At 33.5% G+C, this 13,657-nt stretch overlaps 1 protein-coding gene across 3 annotated transcripts in view; it reads left to right on the forward strand.

The window, feature by feature from the left end:
* SLF1 (SMC5-SMC6 complex localization factor 1) overlaps nucleotides 1-10,257 on the forward strand; it is an 81,716-nt gene extending 71,459 nt beyond the window's left edge. For all 3 annotated transcript variants that reach the window (XM_003981155.5, XM_045040136.1, XM_045040145.1), the window contains 6 exons: nucleotides 1,802-1,947; nucleotides 2,978-3,141; nucleotides 3,947-4,080; nucleotides 5,991-6,083; nucleotides 6,473-6,655; nucleotides 9,279-10,257. In XM_003981155.5, coding sequence (XP_003981204.2) covers nucleotides 1,802-1,947; nucleotides 2,978-3,141; nucleotides 3,947-4,080; nucleotides 5,991-6,083; nucleotides 6,473-6,655; nucleotides 9,279-9,760 — 1,202 coding nt within the window. In that variant the 3' untranslated portion in view covers nucleotides 9,761-10,257. The remainder of the gene's footprint in view (nucleotides 1-1,801; nucleotides 1,948-2,977; nucleotides 3,142-3,946; nucleotides 4,081-5,990; nucleotides 6,084-6,472; nucleotides 6,656-9,278) is intronic.
* The last annotated feature ends 3,400 nt before the right edge of the window (nucleotides 10,258-13,657 follow it).

Here is a 13,657-nt window from a genome sequence, read left to right on the forward strand (position 1 = left end):
ACTTTTGCTTCCACAGAAATAACCTTAGTAAATTCCGGATTGTACAATGTAAGCCTAACTTTGGGAGCACACCTGTATTACTACCTCCTGAAATGAGACACAACTCTTTTCATTGAACTGACCAGTTCTCAGGGCTAAGAGACTGGTTCAGTGAGATGGAGCAATCTATCAACTCACCTTCTAGAATGCTAAACTTCTTGGGAAGTTTCAAAGGCTAGACTGAAGGGGAGAAAAATATGCCACCCGAGAATGTGTCACTTTGGCAGGTGGATTATTTTGCACTAAAGATAATCAAGTATCCAAAGACTCGAGGGGCGCGTAGGTGGCTCAGTTTGTTAATTATCTGGCTCTTGATTTCAGCTCAGGTCATGATCTTGCATTCATGGGTTCGAGCCCTGCATAGGACTTCACATTGACAGTATGGAACCTGTTTGAGGTTCTCTCTCTTCCCCCCTCTTTCTGCCCCTCCCACACGTGTGCTGTCTCTCAAAATGGATAGAGGGTTTGGTCCTGAAAGAGAAATATCAGCAGAGGTAACTATAAAGAGTCTAAGCTAGGAGTGGTGAGCTAGGGCAAGTTTAGCAAAGCCTATTTGTTCAGATTCCTCTCTGTGTCCCATTGTCTCTGTATAGCATGTCAAATATTTGTTTACCAAACATTTGCTTTTCCCATCTTCTGTAAATTGTCTTCCTTCCCTGTGACCCCTACCTCCATTCTCCTTAACTAGGATGGCATGTAAACCTTAATTACCTCATGTATATGAGGCTCCCATATGAAAGGAATTAAATTTGTTTTCCCTATGTTAATTTTTCTTATGTCAATTTAATTAATAGACCCGCCAAAAGAACCTAGAAGGGTAAAGAAAAAAAAAGTTTTCTCCCCTACAGGAGTGAATCTGCCATATTGTATAATATCACAACTTTTTTGTCCTGTTTTAATTTTAGCTCTTTTAGCATCTTGTTGATTGGTCTTGTTTATTCTTTATATTCCATTCTGTTACTTATACAGAAAGTATCAATGGAGAATTCATAGCATCAAATAGATTATTTTATGTGGCAAATAGTCCTTTATTACTTTCAGTTCTTGTGTATATTTATGCATTTCCATGTTATTGGAAAACTTGAGGTTTTTGGTAGAAAAGATTTGAGGCTCTTGGTGTTTCATTTTGGTTTTGTCATTTAAAATTATAGCCCCCTCCCCTATTTCCTATATAGTAGATGGGTACAGACTTCTAACGATGTCCTCATACATTCTCTTGTCTTACATTTTCCTTTCCTTTACATTTACTCCTCCTCCGCAGTGATAGGATTCATGGATGTTGTCAGGGGAAAGGGCCTAATTTCTTTCTTCCTGTCATCTCAAATTAAATAATATATGTGTCCATTAAAAAACCAAGTACTGGTTCGCCAAAGACAACCCTATTGTGTGAAGATATCTTTACATTAGTTGGAAAATATAGTGATAAAATCCTATACCTATCTATTCATATATCATCTCTCTGTTCATGTGTGTGTGTATCTAATTTCAAAACTTTTATTTAAAATAATAAAAATTAATGATTGTTTCAAATGTGAGAACATGCACCATAAAAAAAATAAAATTTCTAATTTCTTGAAAGACAAGTATCATCTTAGGAGTATCGTCTGTTTTTTTGTGCTTTAAAATCATATGGATGAATCTTACTGGTGTAGGAGTCATCATTTCAATGAATGACACCCATGCAGAAATACTCTGTAGAAAGAAGTTTTATAGGGTGTAGCAGTGTAGCAATAACTATTTTTATTTCTCTTGCTTTGTACAGACTTTTCTTCACAGGAATTAGAGATTTTCATTTGTTCCTTTTCCTCCTCCTGGCTTCAAATGTTTGTTGCAGAGGCAGTCTTTAAAAAGTTGTGTTCACAGAGTTCCATCAGCATTTCTTCTGAGCCACTCTCTCTCCAAAAAATGGTAAGCACCAGTCTGTTCTAGTTCTTCTAATTGCCAAAAGATGACTTCATAAATTCAACTTTAAAATGTTTTTGTTATTTCTAATAATTGGGCAGAGCTTATTAACTATAAATCTTACAAATTTATATAAATCTATATAACCTTTCAATTCTGTGTAAGAGTGGGTATTTTCTACCTTGAAAATGAAGTGATTAGTGAATAGAAATTTTAATTACGTATTTGAGAGTAATTAAGGATTGATAACAGAAAAATAATACAAAAATCTTTGTTTCCTTGCCATAGCACATAAAATAATAATTTCGGAAAGATGTAGATCCAAAAAAATTTTATGTAGTATTTAATGATACTTAAAAAGCAAAATGTGTCATTGATGCCACAAGTTATTCCTCTTTATCATATATATATATATACATATATATATATATATATATATATATATACGCACACACACACACACATACATAAGCTGCGTTTGATTCAAGGTTTTCCAGTTTTATCTTGTCTGTCTTTAAGATCTACTGTCTTCGGTTTCTTCAACAAATGAGAAACATGCTTGTTTATTGATCAAATTGGGCAAATACTGTTTTGCAGCAATCCTTGTCTTCACTGACTTTTGCTCTTCTTATTCTACTTATTCCAGACTTGTTTCATGTCGAAGGAAGGCATTACCAAAGTGGAAATGACAAAATACTGGTTGTACATAAACCATAAATATTTAAAATATGCAAATGAACTATAACAAGTTGAACATTAGGCTAATCAGAAGAACTTTGCTAAATGAGCATCAAAAGTGAATTTGAAAAAATAGTTACTTTCAAGAAGATGTTTTTCTTTTTACGTATGTCATATTAATGACATGGAACTAGCGGCTTTCTTAATATCTTGGCATGTTCAAATGAGAAAGGGTAGCAACCATAGTGATTAAAACAAGAAAATATAAACTAATGGTGAAATGAATCAGATAATTTCTTTTTAATGCTTTTCCAGGTCTTTGTAGTTGAGAAAGCATTATAATATTATTTTGCAACAGGTGTATTCCTATTTGCCAGCTTTGGGGAAGGCTGGTGTGCATGGGGCTGGAAAGATACAGATATCAAAGAAAATAGGACAGCGGCCTTGCCTTGAATCTCAGAGAGCCTTGTTAATGCTGAATGGTGCGAAACAGAAACAAGTGGAAGGGCTGCCAGAATTACCGTAAGTGATGGTCATGTATCAACCTTTTTTTTTTTTTTTTTTAAGTACGGCCCTTTTTTGGACACATTAAGTCTTAAACTTAATACTTACCTGTGATGTTGTCTGAATTATACTGAGTAGCACATAACTCAGTTTGAGATGTATAAATAAATACATATGATCAACATTATTACTTTCTTTAATGCAGGGTATATGTTTTATATTAAGAGCAAGTGCTTCCCAAAAGAAATAAAACTGTTTTTCAAATTCTTTTACACCATTTTTGCCTGTGATTTAAATTACCACTTGTATATATAATATGATAAAGATAGGATTTCAGAATCTATAGTCATGTAGGATACTCTGAATTGTTAACAGTAGCTTTCCCCAAGTGAGATACCTCTTCTAAAAGTTTACTGTATAAAATTCAGAAAACCTTAAAATGTTTTTAGAAAGAATAGGATCAGAATATGAAAATAAGAATGGGGAACAAGGGTCTGCATTTGGATCTTAGCGCTTGGCTTTTTTTCTCTCTGCCAAATGTAGTTTACTTGGTCTCTTCCTCTACGTGACAGTCCACATTCATAAATTTTTCAGTGGGCAGTTCGGGGTACCATGTTATTAAAATAAGAATTAATGCATGAAAACTTATTTCTGTACATGTGAAATAAATATTGAAAAAAAATAAGCAGTAAAGACGTGAATGAATAAGGGTGGGGGGGTTAAATGAACAGGGGGCTGGATTTTTGAAAGTACTCAGTATGTAATGTACACTGCCATACCTTGGTGAAAAACCAGCTTTCATTTTTTTTTTCTTTATTTTCAGAGAGCTGAACCTTGCTAAATGTTCCTCATCGTTAAAAAGATTGAAAAAGAAGTCAGAAGGAGAATTATCATGTTCCAAGGAGAATTGCCCCTCTTTAGTTACAAAGATGAATTTTCACAAAACTAATCTAAAAGGTATTCCAAGTATCTAATTTATGCTAGGAACTTCTCATGGTTGTAGTCAGTATTTGCAAGTTTTACGCACTGGCCCTGATGAATACTTGAACTTGACTAGGTCCAGAAAATACCTTCTTAGCATATTATTTTTTTGAACTGTCATTTATGCACAGAAAGTGATTGTTTAATACTCAGTATAATAGAATATTCCTCCCTTTCTTTTTTCCCCCTGCCTCTCCAGATATTAACTCATATTGAGCTCATTCCAAATTTGCCCGCCTTACTTTTCTATTCCACCTCAACCTGTGCAGCTTGGGATTAGACTCTTTTGATTTGAAAGTATAATTCAGTCTTCATCTCTCTCAGTCCTAGACATTTTGTGAACAAAGAATGGGGAGTAGTCTATGTTACATAGCTGTGTTAAGCATATGGACTCTTTTCTCCCAGGCATTGAGCCCAGACTATGAAATGTGTTTGGCTTTTGGTTCTGACTATACTGGAACCTAAGTACCTAAAGGATGGAGTTACAAGAATAGTGCTGTAATAATTCACTTCGGCACCTCTTTCACTTAGTGACCTCTTAACTAAAATAGAAGACTCTTCCAAGAGTCTGTACCTGGCCAAAGAAAATTGCGCAGTCTCTTGACACAGAGCTGTATTGTGCTTTTAATACACAAATTTTCATTAGGACACCAATGTGAACAGTAACAGTGAAGCTCTTTTAATCCTTCAACATGAATAAAAGTTCATAATTGCATTTCATGTATTTAAAATAGCTGCCCATTTAGCTCAAAATGTGAAAAATGTATTAAAGGAGAACTCCAATATTAACTGCACAAACAGTGTCCTTTTTCTTTGTTTATTGTGTCAGAAAGTAAAATGAATATGAATGACTTTAAGCTGAACAGCAGAGGGAACTGGGAGGGAGGAAGAGAACTGAGAAATAATAGAGGAAAAAAAACTTCAAAAGCTTTTCAGTGCATGTAAAAGAGATGTTTTGGTAGAAGTTACAGAGATAATCTATAAAATTGAATACTAAAAATATGCTATTTAGTATCTTATATCAAGAAAGAGTTTGATTATTTCATTTGTTTTCTAGACAGTCGCTTATTAAAAGTTTTTTTAATTCCAGTTACATCAAATTATCACTACGTCTTATTAGTCTTGGTTACAACAGAGATGGATATGGACACTTTTAGCCAGCAGGCATTAATTGCATCCCTCCTAGAAAAAACTTTACCATTTCATTTGTCACTCTGTTTCAGCTTTAAATGGTACTAGGATTTTTTTTTCGTGTGTGTGTGTGTGTGTGTGTGTGTGTGTGTGTGTGTGTGTGTTTATATTAAGATTCCCCCATTTCTCCTTCTCTGTGCTGCTGTAGCCAAGCCAGACAGCCTATTGAGAAGCAGCAAACCATCTGTTAATGGATTTGAAGTTCTGAATTATACTTGAGTGTGTAGAGGCACTCGTGCTTAGCCAGAAACATTCATTTGAATTAAGCTATAAATGCTGTATAAAAAAGAGCCATACATTTAACGTAGGTTCATGAATAAATTTAAGAGAGGGCAATTGCACTCTAAACTTTTATTGCCGCAAAACCCAGTATTTTTGGTGTTCTCTGATCATTTGGAGCTTTTATAGCGGGATTGAAGCTTTAAACCTTGAACTAGGGGGAGACAATGCCTGTATTAAACCTTTTGCAGTAGAATTTCATTGCTGAATTGCTGATAGAACAGAAGCTCTATGGATTGGTGGGTATCCCTCCCCCTTCTTTTTCTTAATGCGAGAAATGTTTAAACCAGTCAAAAGGAAAACTCAATAAATAATTTTCTGGCATGTGGCCAGATCTCCTAGTTCATGCCCTTTGATTATTTTCTTTAGTTTATATCTTGTCTTCTCTGGAATAATCTATTAATTTTTTATGGCAGGAGAAACAGCCCTCCATAGAGCTTGCATAAATAACCAAGTGGAGAAATTGATTCTTCTTCTCTCTTTGCCAGGAATAGACATCAATGTTAAAGGTAAGTTTTCCATTTTTGTGGTCTGATCCAGTGTCTTAATATTTGTGGTATTAAATGGTTTTATGTCAACATTAAGAAAAATCATTTAAGTTTCTTTACCTAACATATCTTTAAAATATTACCAGTTACAAAACCAAGAAATTAGTGATTAATAGTGCAGAAACATTTTTTGTCCATATTTTGATAAGATCTCAAAATCCATATTTTAAAACTGTTTTATGTTCTTACAGTTAGAAATATGACTATGTGTTAGACATTTTTATCAAAGCATGCTGTTTCTATATGAAGCATCTAGAAAGTCACACTGATAAAGGAAGCAGAATATCAGTACTTCACTACCAAAAGTCCTACTTTTGCTGTTCTAAAACTTGCCTTGATTTCTAATTTAGACAATGCTGGCTGGACGCCTTTGCATGAAGCCTGTAACTATGGCAACACAGTGTGTGTCCAGGAAATTTTGCAACGTTGTCCAGAGGTAGATCTGCTCACTCAAGTGGACGGGGTGACTCCTTTGCATGATGCACTGTCAAACGGACATGTAGAAATTGGCAAGCTGCTACTACAGCATGGGGGTGAGTGCATTTATGCTAAACGGGTTTTGATAAATTATCCAGTTTTTTGATGAATCCCTTAAAGGTAGACAGCATTTTATGTTTAAGATCTGTAAGGAAAGATGCCTTTATTTCATATTAGTGAAAAAGATAAAAAATCTCCTAGAACATAAGCACCTTTTATTTAATAGGGGTGCATTTTCATAATCCATAAATATTTATTTATTTTTATTAATTATAAAGCCTATTAGGTTTGTATATGAGGGTGTATTTTCAATTGAATGTGTTGATTTTAAATATTAATCCTTTTACTTAAATTGTGTAATGTCTTTGTGAACCAGCCATTTCTGAAAGCTTATTAATAAAAGAATGTAAATGTTCCATTTTGATTACTTGGATTTTTCATTCTTGTTTCATTTCTTGTATGTAGCTGCTAACGCGATTAATCTTTTTTTTTTTAATCTTTTTTTTAATGAGTCATTTCTTTACAGACTATAAAAAAAGATAACCTAGAATATCTTTTCTTCATTCATATTTTGCAGTCACTTAAGTTACAGTAGGAAGCTTTTTTTCAAATGATGTAACTGTTGTGCAGGGGTTTTGTGATGGAGATAACTTGAGCTTAATACTCATCTGCTTTTTCTAATTTTTGATTTCTGCATTTCAGATAGCACCTCCAACCCCCTCTTAAGTGAAGTTCTTCTTATATCTGAACTGAATAGTATACACTGTAGGTTAAATTTCACAGATAACTGGTTTGTGTTTTACAAGAGAAACAAAGGAAAAGTGATGACTAGCTTGTAATGCAGAAATAAAAATTTGTGCTAAATTTCCTGTGACTTTTATTTGTGCTAACTTTAAAATTATTTTCTCTTATAATTAAAGCTGTTTCATTTTGCATGAAAGTAAAAAGCATGTTTTCTTTAGGTGTCTTTCACCCCCTTCCCTCCCCCCCCCAATATATACCCATAAGTGAATGGTTGTATAGCTTGGTAGCTTAAGCAATTTGGTTATTTATAGTCTTCTCCTGCCCCCTAAAGGCCTTAGTGTGTCTGTTTTAGTGACACCATTTCATAATCAATATGTGTTTCAGTTCTTCCACTTTTTTTTACTATTACATGTTTACTAAACTATAATGTTCTGTCTCCTAAGTGCTTTATTTTTCTACTCAATCACGTATGTGACATTCGAAGCCAGTATTTGGCCTTGCTTCAAATGATATAAGCGATGGTAGAGCCATTATTGTATTAAGTCCAGCTCTTTGGAAGAGAATGGGATTATACTGACCAAAGTGAATTTTTCCATGGCTCTTGGTGAAGAATAGTAAATGTATGAGTTTATTGTCATAAGAGAGGAAATCTACTTGTAGGTGAATTTACCACAGCCCTTTCACAGTCACACTTGCACTTACCTTTCCCGTAGTCATATTCTGACTTTGGATCTGTCAGATGGTTTAACACCATCATTATAGTAACTACATTAACTCTTCATTATGAGTTACCCAGTGTTGAGAGAAGTAATTTCAAGAGTTTACTTACATCTCTAAAGCCTTTGTTTACTTTTGGCATCTTGGGTCTATAATTTTCTTGTATTTTTTTTTTAAGAGGGAATCATTTGGTGCAGTTTTTTGAAATAAAACATAATGACGAGACCTACCTAATTTTGATATAGAATTCTCTTTTTTCCATGAAATCAATCACATATTCTCATTGGCTGATCTTTTATATTAAATACATTTTATATCTAGACCACTACATGTGTTTCATCAGTTTCATCATTAGGAATTTTGGCAGCTTTAATCTATTCTCTGACAACATATTCTTCTGTTGTATGTAGGATCCTCTGATCATGTCTTCTAGTACTAAAACCTTTCTATCCCTTATAAAATTTTTATGGCAGAACGCATAAATAATTATAGGACTTGACAGAGGGGGGGTACAGAGTACTCAGTGCTATGTAACCAAATACAGAGTCATTTTTCTTTTGCCCTTCCCATATTATCCTTTACTACCCAGGGGATAAACTCTTGAGTGCTTGCTAAGTAGATATAGATAGGTTTAGCTAGGACCGAAAGATGAAATCTGATTTTGACCCAGAGAAGTTAACGTTTAGTTTTTTGTGAATCAGTTTTTGTACTAAAAATTGAACATAAGCAGGAATAAGTGAAAAGTGTGATCTGTGGCTATGCAAGGTTTTGTAGTCTTTAATGCAGTCACCTATTAGCCATGGAAGGGGACAGTACTTTTTTTGTGTTGGTAAAATTACGATACCTTTAAGACTCTTACACAAAATTGAAGATGAATATATTTTGTTAATATCTTCTGGGAACACTGAAATTTTTAGGTGAAGATGACAATAGATGAAGTTTTACACGCTTCTTTTAAATTTGTAGTTAAATCTATTGTTTATTGAACTAAGGCTTCTGTTTTTAGGCAAACCTAATTAGGCATTGCCGGAAAGTCTGAGTTTTTTTAATGTACCTTTATTAGGCATTCAGTTCATATAGCCAGTTAATTTTGTCAACATGAATTAGGACAAATTTGGATTGTAAACAGAGACCTGGATGCTTTTAAAAAATAGAGAAAACAACTGTTAAGCTGCCAAAATAAAAATGTTTTAACATTGTATGTTTTCTTTTTCCCAGGCCCGGTGCTTTTACAGCAGAGGAACTCTAAGGGAGAATTGCCCTTGGATTACGTGCTATCATCTCAAATCAAGGAGGAACTATTTGCCATTACAAAAATAGAAGATACAGTGGAGAACTTTCATGCACAAACAGAGAAACATTTTTACCACCAGCAACTTGAATTTGGTTCATTTTTACTTAGTAGGATGTTGCTAAATTTTTGTTCAATTTTTGATTTATCTTCGGAGTTCCTTTTAGCTTTCAAAGGGTTAACTCATCTAAATGAGCTGCTTGTGGCTTGTAAGAATTATAAGGAAGCCACCAGTGCTCACACCGACTGGTTATTGGATCTTTATGCTAGAAATATAAAGACATTGCAGACGCTCCCAAATATTCTTAAGGAACTGCCTGAGAATGTAAAAGTGTGCCCCGGAGTGCACACTGAGGCCTTATTGGTGACACTGGAAATGATGTGTCGTTCAGTCACAGAGTTTTCGTGATGATGCCAAAAACAATGAGTCCACTTTCCAAACGTAGTTAGCTTGCTTTGTCATTTCTCATGGACGTCATAGCTTATTAACAAATAATAATTTTATTTATTTATTGACAGAATTTGCAGCTTTGCTGAATTTCAAAAGCACTTAATGAGCTGCTGCAAAACTCTAAATGTAAGCCCCTGACTTTTTCCATGTTGTAGAATTTGACTCCGAAGTAAAAAGAGTTTCATTTGGTGTACGCTGTTTTCATTAATCTTTATTATTTCTTGTTCTGAAAATATTTATTTATATTGTACATGTAAAACATTTTAATTTAAATATTTTTTCAAATCAAAATGTAACATCCTCTGTTCGAGGGATTTGAGGTTTAGAATCATGACAAGGATATTCATGCATATGTGTACCTATAAGCATGTAGCTACCTGTTTTCTTCTCTGTAGGCTGTTGAGCTAAAATTACTCAGTTTAGTTTTGTTGTAAAATAAACATTTCTAAAATTTACAATAATAATACTCTCTTGGTTTTTAAATGCAGTGAATGTGCCAAGTTTGACAGTTTAATCCCTTGATCTACCTTATTTTAGCAGTTCATGTACAGTTTATTTCTACTCCATGTAATCACTATTCTGTAAGTGAAAACATATTGCTACGTACTAAGTTTTACCAAATATCAAGATTATAAGTGGTAACTAAGTAATAGATTTGAGATTATCTAAAATCTTAATGTGTAGTATGAATTTATGTTTCAATTTGCAGTTTTTTTTCTAACAGCAATTTATGGTAAGACTGAAAGAAAGGGTGTGGATAATAACCACTTTTGAAATTGGAGTTGCTTTACTTGTGGGAATAAGTTACACTGTGGTACAGCTGAAAAAAAAACATTAAAACTTCCATTTAGCTTTTTTTTTTGTAACTAAAGTGATGATCTCACAGCAATTAATCTACTAAAGAAGCAAACTTTAGTTTTATCTCGGAAATCTTTTAATAAGATACAAATTCTGAGTGTTTTATTACTGGGTTTATAATCTAAACTGAAAACTGCTACATTTCAGCTGCTATATCAGCTCTGAATAAAAATCAAGGTTTCTTTTTCTATATTTTTAAATCAGTAATTTTTTACACGTACTGTAAGAAATATTAGTTGTTTCTAGTTAGCCTTCAGATGTGAAATAAAAGCCTCATTAATATTTACTTAATCTGCCAGAGTATCAGAGAAAACATGACGCAGCAGAGACTGAGGAACATTAAAATACTCAGAAAGATCTAGTAAAATGTTTCCCAACATGATGAATAAGGACATTTTTATTCCAGAGAATAGCCACTTTACTTCAGTTGTGAAGGCATTGTGGAATAATTGCTTGGTCAACTAATATAAACTTAAATACATAGTTTTGAGATCTAACAGGCATAGTTACAAATCCCTATTTAATATCTTAATAGCTAAATTATAAGGCAAGTTCCTTTCTGAGCTTTTGTTTTCTTACCTATCAAATGGAAATAACACCAGGTATTATCTCTGTCGTGATAGAATTGTTAGCCTATCACCTTATATGCCTCTTAGTAAATGTTGCTTCTTTTCTAACTCTTACCTTCTCTTTTTAGCTACAATGAATCACTTAAGATAGTAATTGCTTAAATAGGTGATAATTCTAAGTTAATAAAATAATCAGTGCTATGAGTTAGGGTTTTGCACGGCTAAGAAAAAGTAGTTTTCTAAATTAAATGATGTTAAGAAATATCATTTAGTTGCAATGAGAAGTAATTTTTCATAACCGTCTATCTGCCCACTTTTGCAAGTCATGATAATGTGAAATATTAAACACTAAAATGCTATTGAGGTCTCTGCCTTTAATCAGGTATCATTGTAGTTTTGCACTGACTCAGAAGTACAACTTGGCAAACAGATTACTATGTTCTTTGTCCTAGTTAACAATATCAATATATGTATATGAATTTGAACAAATGTATGTGAATTTAAGCCTTCAATGAGAAACTTGATTTCTAATATTCCTTATGTTTTATTTTAGAAAACAATAATTGCTTCAGATTGATCTTAGAGGTAGATGAAATAGAAATATTAATAAATAAAATTCATAGTCTTTTCGAGTCCTGGCTTTTAGTTGTAAATGTTTCAGAGTTCCAACAGCTGAAGGCAAGGCTGAGTTATGCTATTCTTTCTCATACATTGCTAGATTTAATATCGTAGTTCACTAGATTTGTTTTTAAAAAATCCTATCAAGGCCCTCATTACAAGTGTAAATAAATCCTGGAATAAGATTTCTGAGCTGTTAAGATGCGCCCTTCCCCATATGTAATCCCTACAAATATTTGGAATATAAAAGGTTTTAGAATGTTTACTGGTAGCTTCTTAGGAAGGGTCTCTTTGAAGTTAAAATTTTCTAGCTTGTTAGTTATTAATTTCCCTATGCAGAATAAAGTGGTCCACGTTTATACATTTTCTGTCATTTCCTTAACTCCAAGATGACCAGAAAAGCATTTATCCTTATATAAATCAAATGTGAAATTAATCAGTGTTTTTGTCTCTTGAACACCTACTATATTCCAGGTGGTGTGCTTAACAGGGCTGACTACAATAAAAGGAAAAAAAGCTTACAGTCTAGGAAGGTAAACTAGATTGAAATATTGTTACTTTTATTGTCTTCTATATAGGCTGTTGAAAAGCTTTTCAGTTTGTGTGTTTCTAAAATGTGTAGTATATTAGATCTGAAAGTTTAATCCTTTGGTCATTAGGATTTTAGCAATTCTGTTTTAGAGTGAGTATAATGTGGGGGGGTGTGCTTTTGCAATCTTAGGGAATTAATACGCATTCCAGGTTAACACAAATGCATTAATGCTAGGATACTTTATATAAACACCAGGAAATGTTTGCCATTGCTGTCTATGCTATTACAGAAAGTTAAATGAATACCTTCTCATGAAAACCCTATTGCTGGAATGTGCAATCCATATGCCTTTACACACCTTTCCAGTTAAGTTATGAACTTGATGAGAGCCTGTCACTGTTGCTCCTGAAGCAGTAAGAAAGGGTCATCTTTGAGTGACATGAGGCTCTCTTTCCCTCAGGCATTTATCACGCAGCTTCCACGCCAATCTCACCTCCTGCTGACGTGGAGCTTGCAAAATTCTGAATGATAATTGTTTTTATAACAAATGTGGATTGAGTTAGAAAGGTTGGGGGATGGCATTATTGGAATTAGGCTGTGTCTGGTGTTGTCAAAGTGTAGACATCAGTTCCATGGAAACATTGAATACTTAACTCTTTCTTGTAAATCAAATCATGTTATCAAAAAATTAACCTTTTGGGTTGAAATGAATTGTGGTGGGAGGATATTCTCTGGCAATTATTTGCTCTGACTCAGAATTAGAAATTATTAGACTAAATTAATTGGAAAAGGTTGTGGGATTGTTTCTACTTGGTTCCAAAGCATGTATTTTCCAACTATTGCAAATTTTACTGAAAGAAGACCTTTTTCAGATGACACAAAAGATTTTTACCATCATGGATCACTAGATTTTTTAAAAAGTTTCTCGTTTTCAGTAAGTGCTAGTCTTTGAATCATGCTTTCCAGTTCATGAAAACCTGAAGCAACAAACGCCCATAAACATCTTTGTTTCTTGAGACCCATGAATTTATGTGAATTGTTAAGAAGGGGGGGAAGACATACTAAATTAATTGAGAATAGAGGCTTCTTAATGTTTCCCAATCACAAATCCAAAATGATTAGCTGTTTATCACAGAGGAGTCTGCTGTTTGGGAGTACTTTTGTGTTATAAGCAAAATTATAATCTGATATATAGATATTTTCCAATATTTTGTATGTTTGAATTAATTACTATAGGCCTTTTTTTTTTTAAGTGTAAGTGTATAGTTTTTGTTATAA

Source organism: Felis catus, chromosome A1 (assembly GCF_018350175.1).
Source record: "Felis catus isolate Fca126 chromosome A1, F.catus_Fca126_mat1.0, whole genome shotgun sequence".
In the NCBI taxonomy this organism is placed as follows: Eukaryota; Metazoa; Chordata; class Mammalia; order Carnivora; family Felidae; genus Felis; species Felis catus.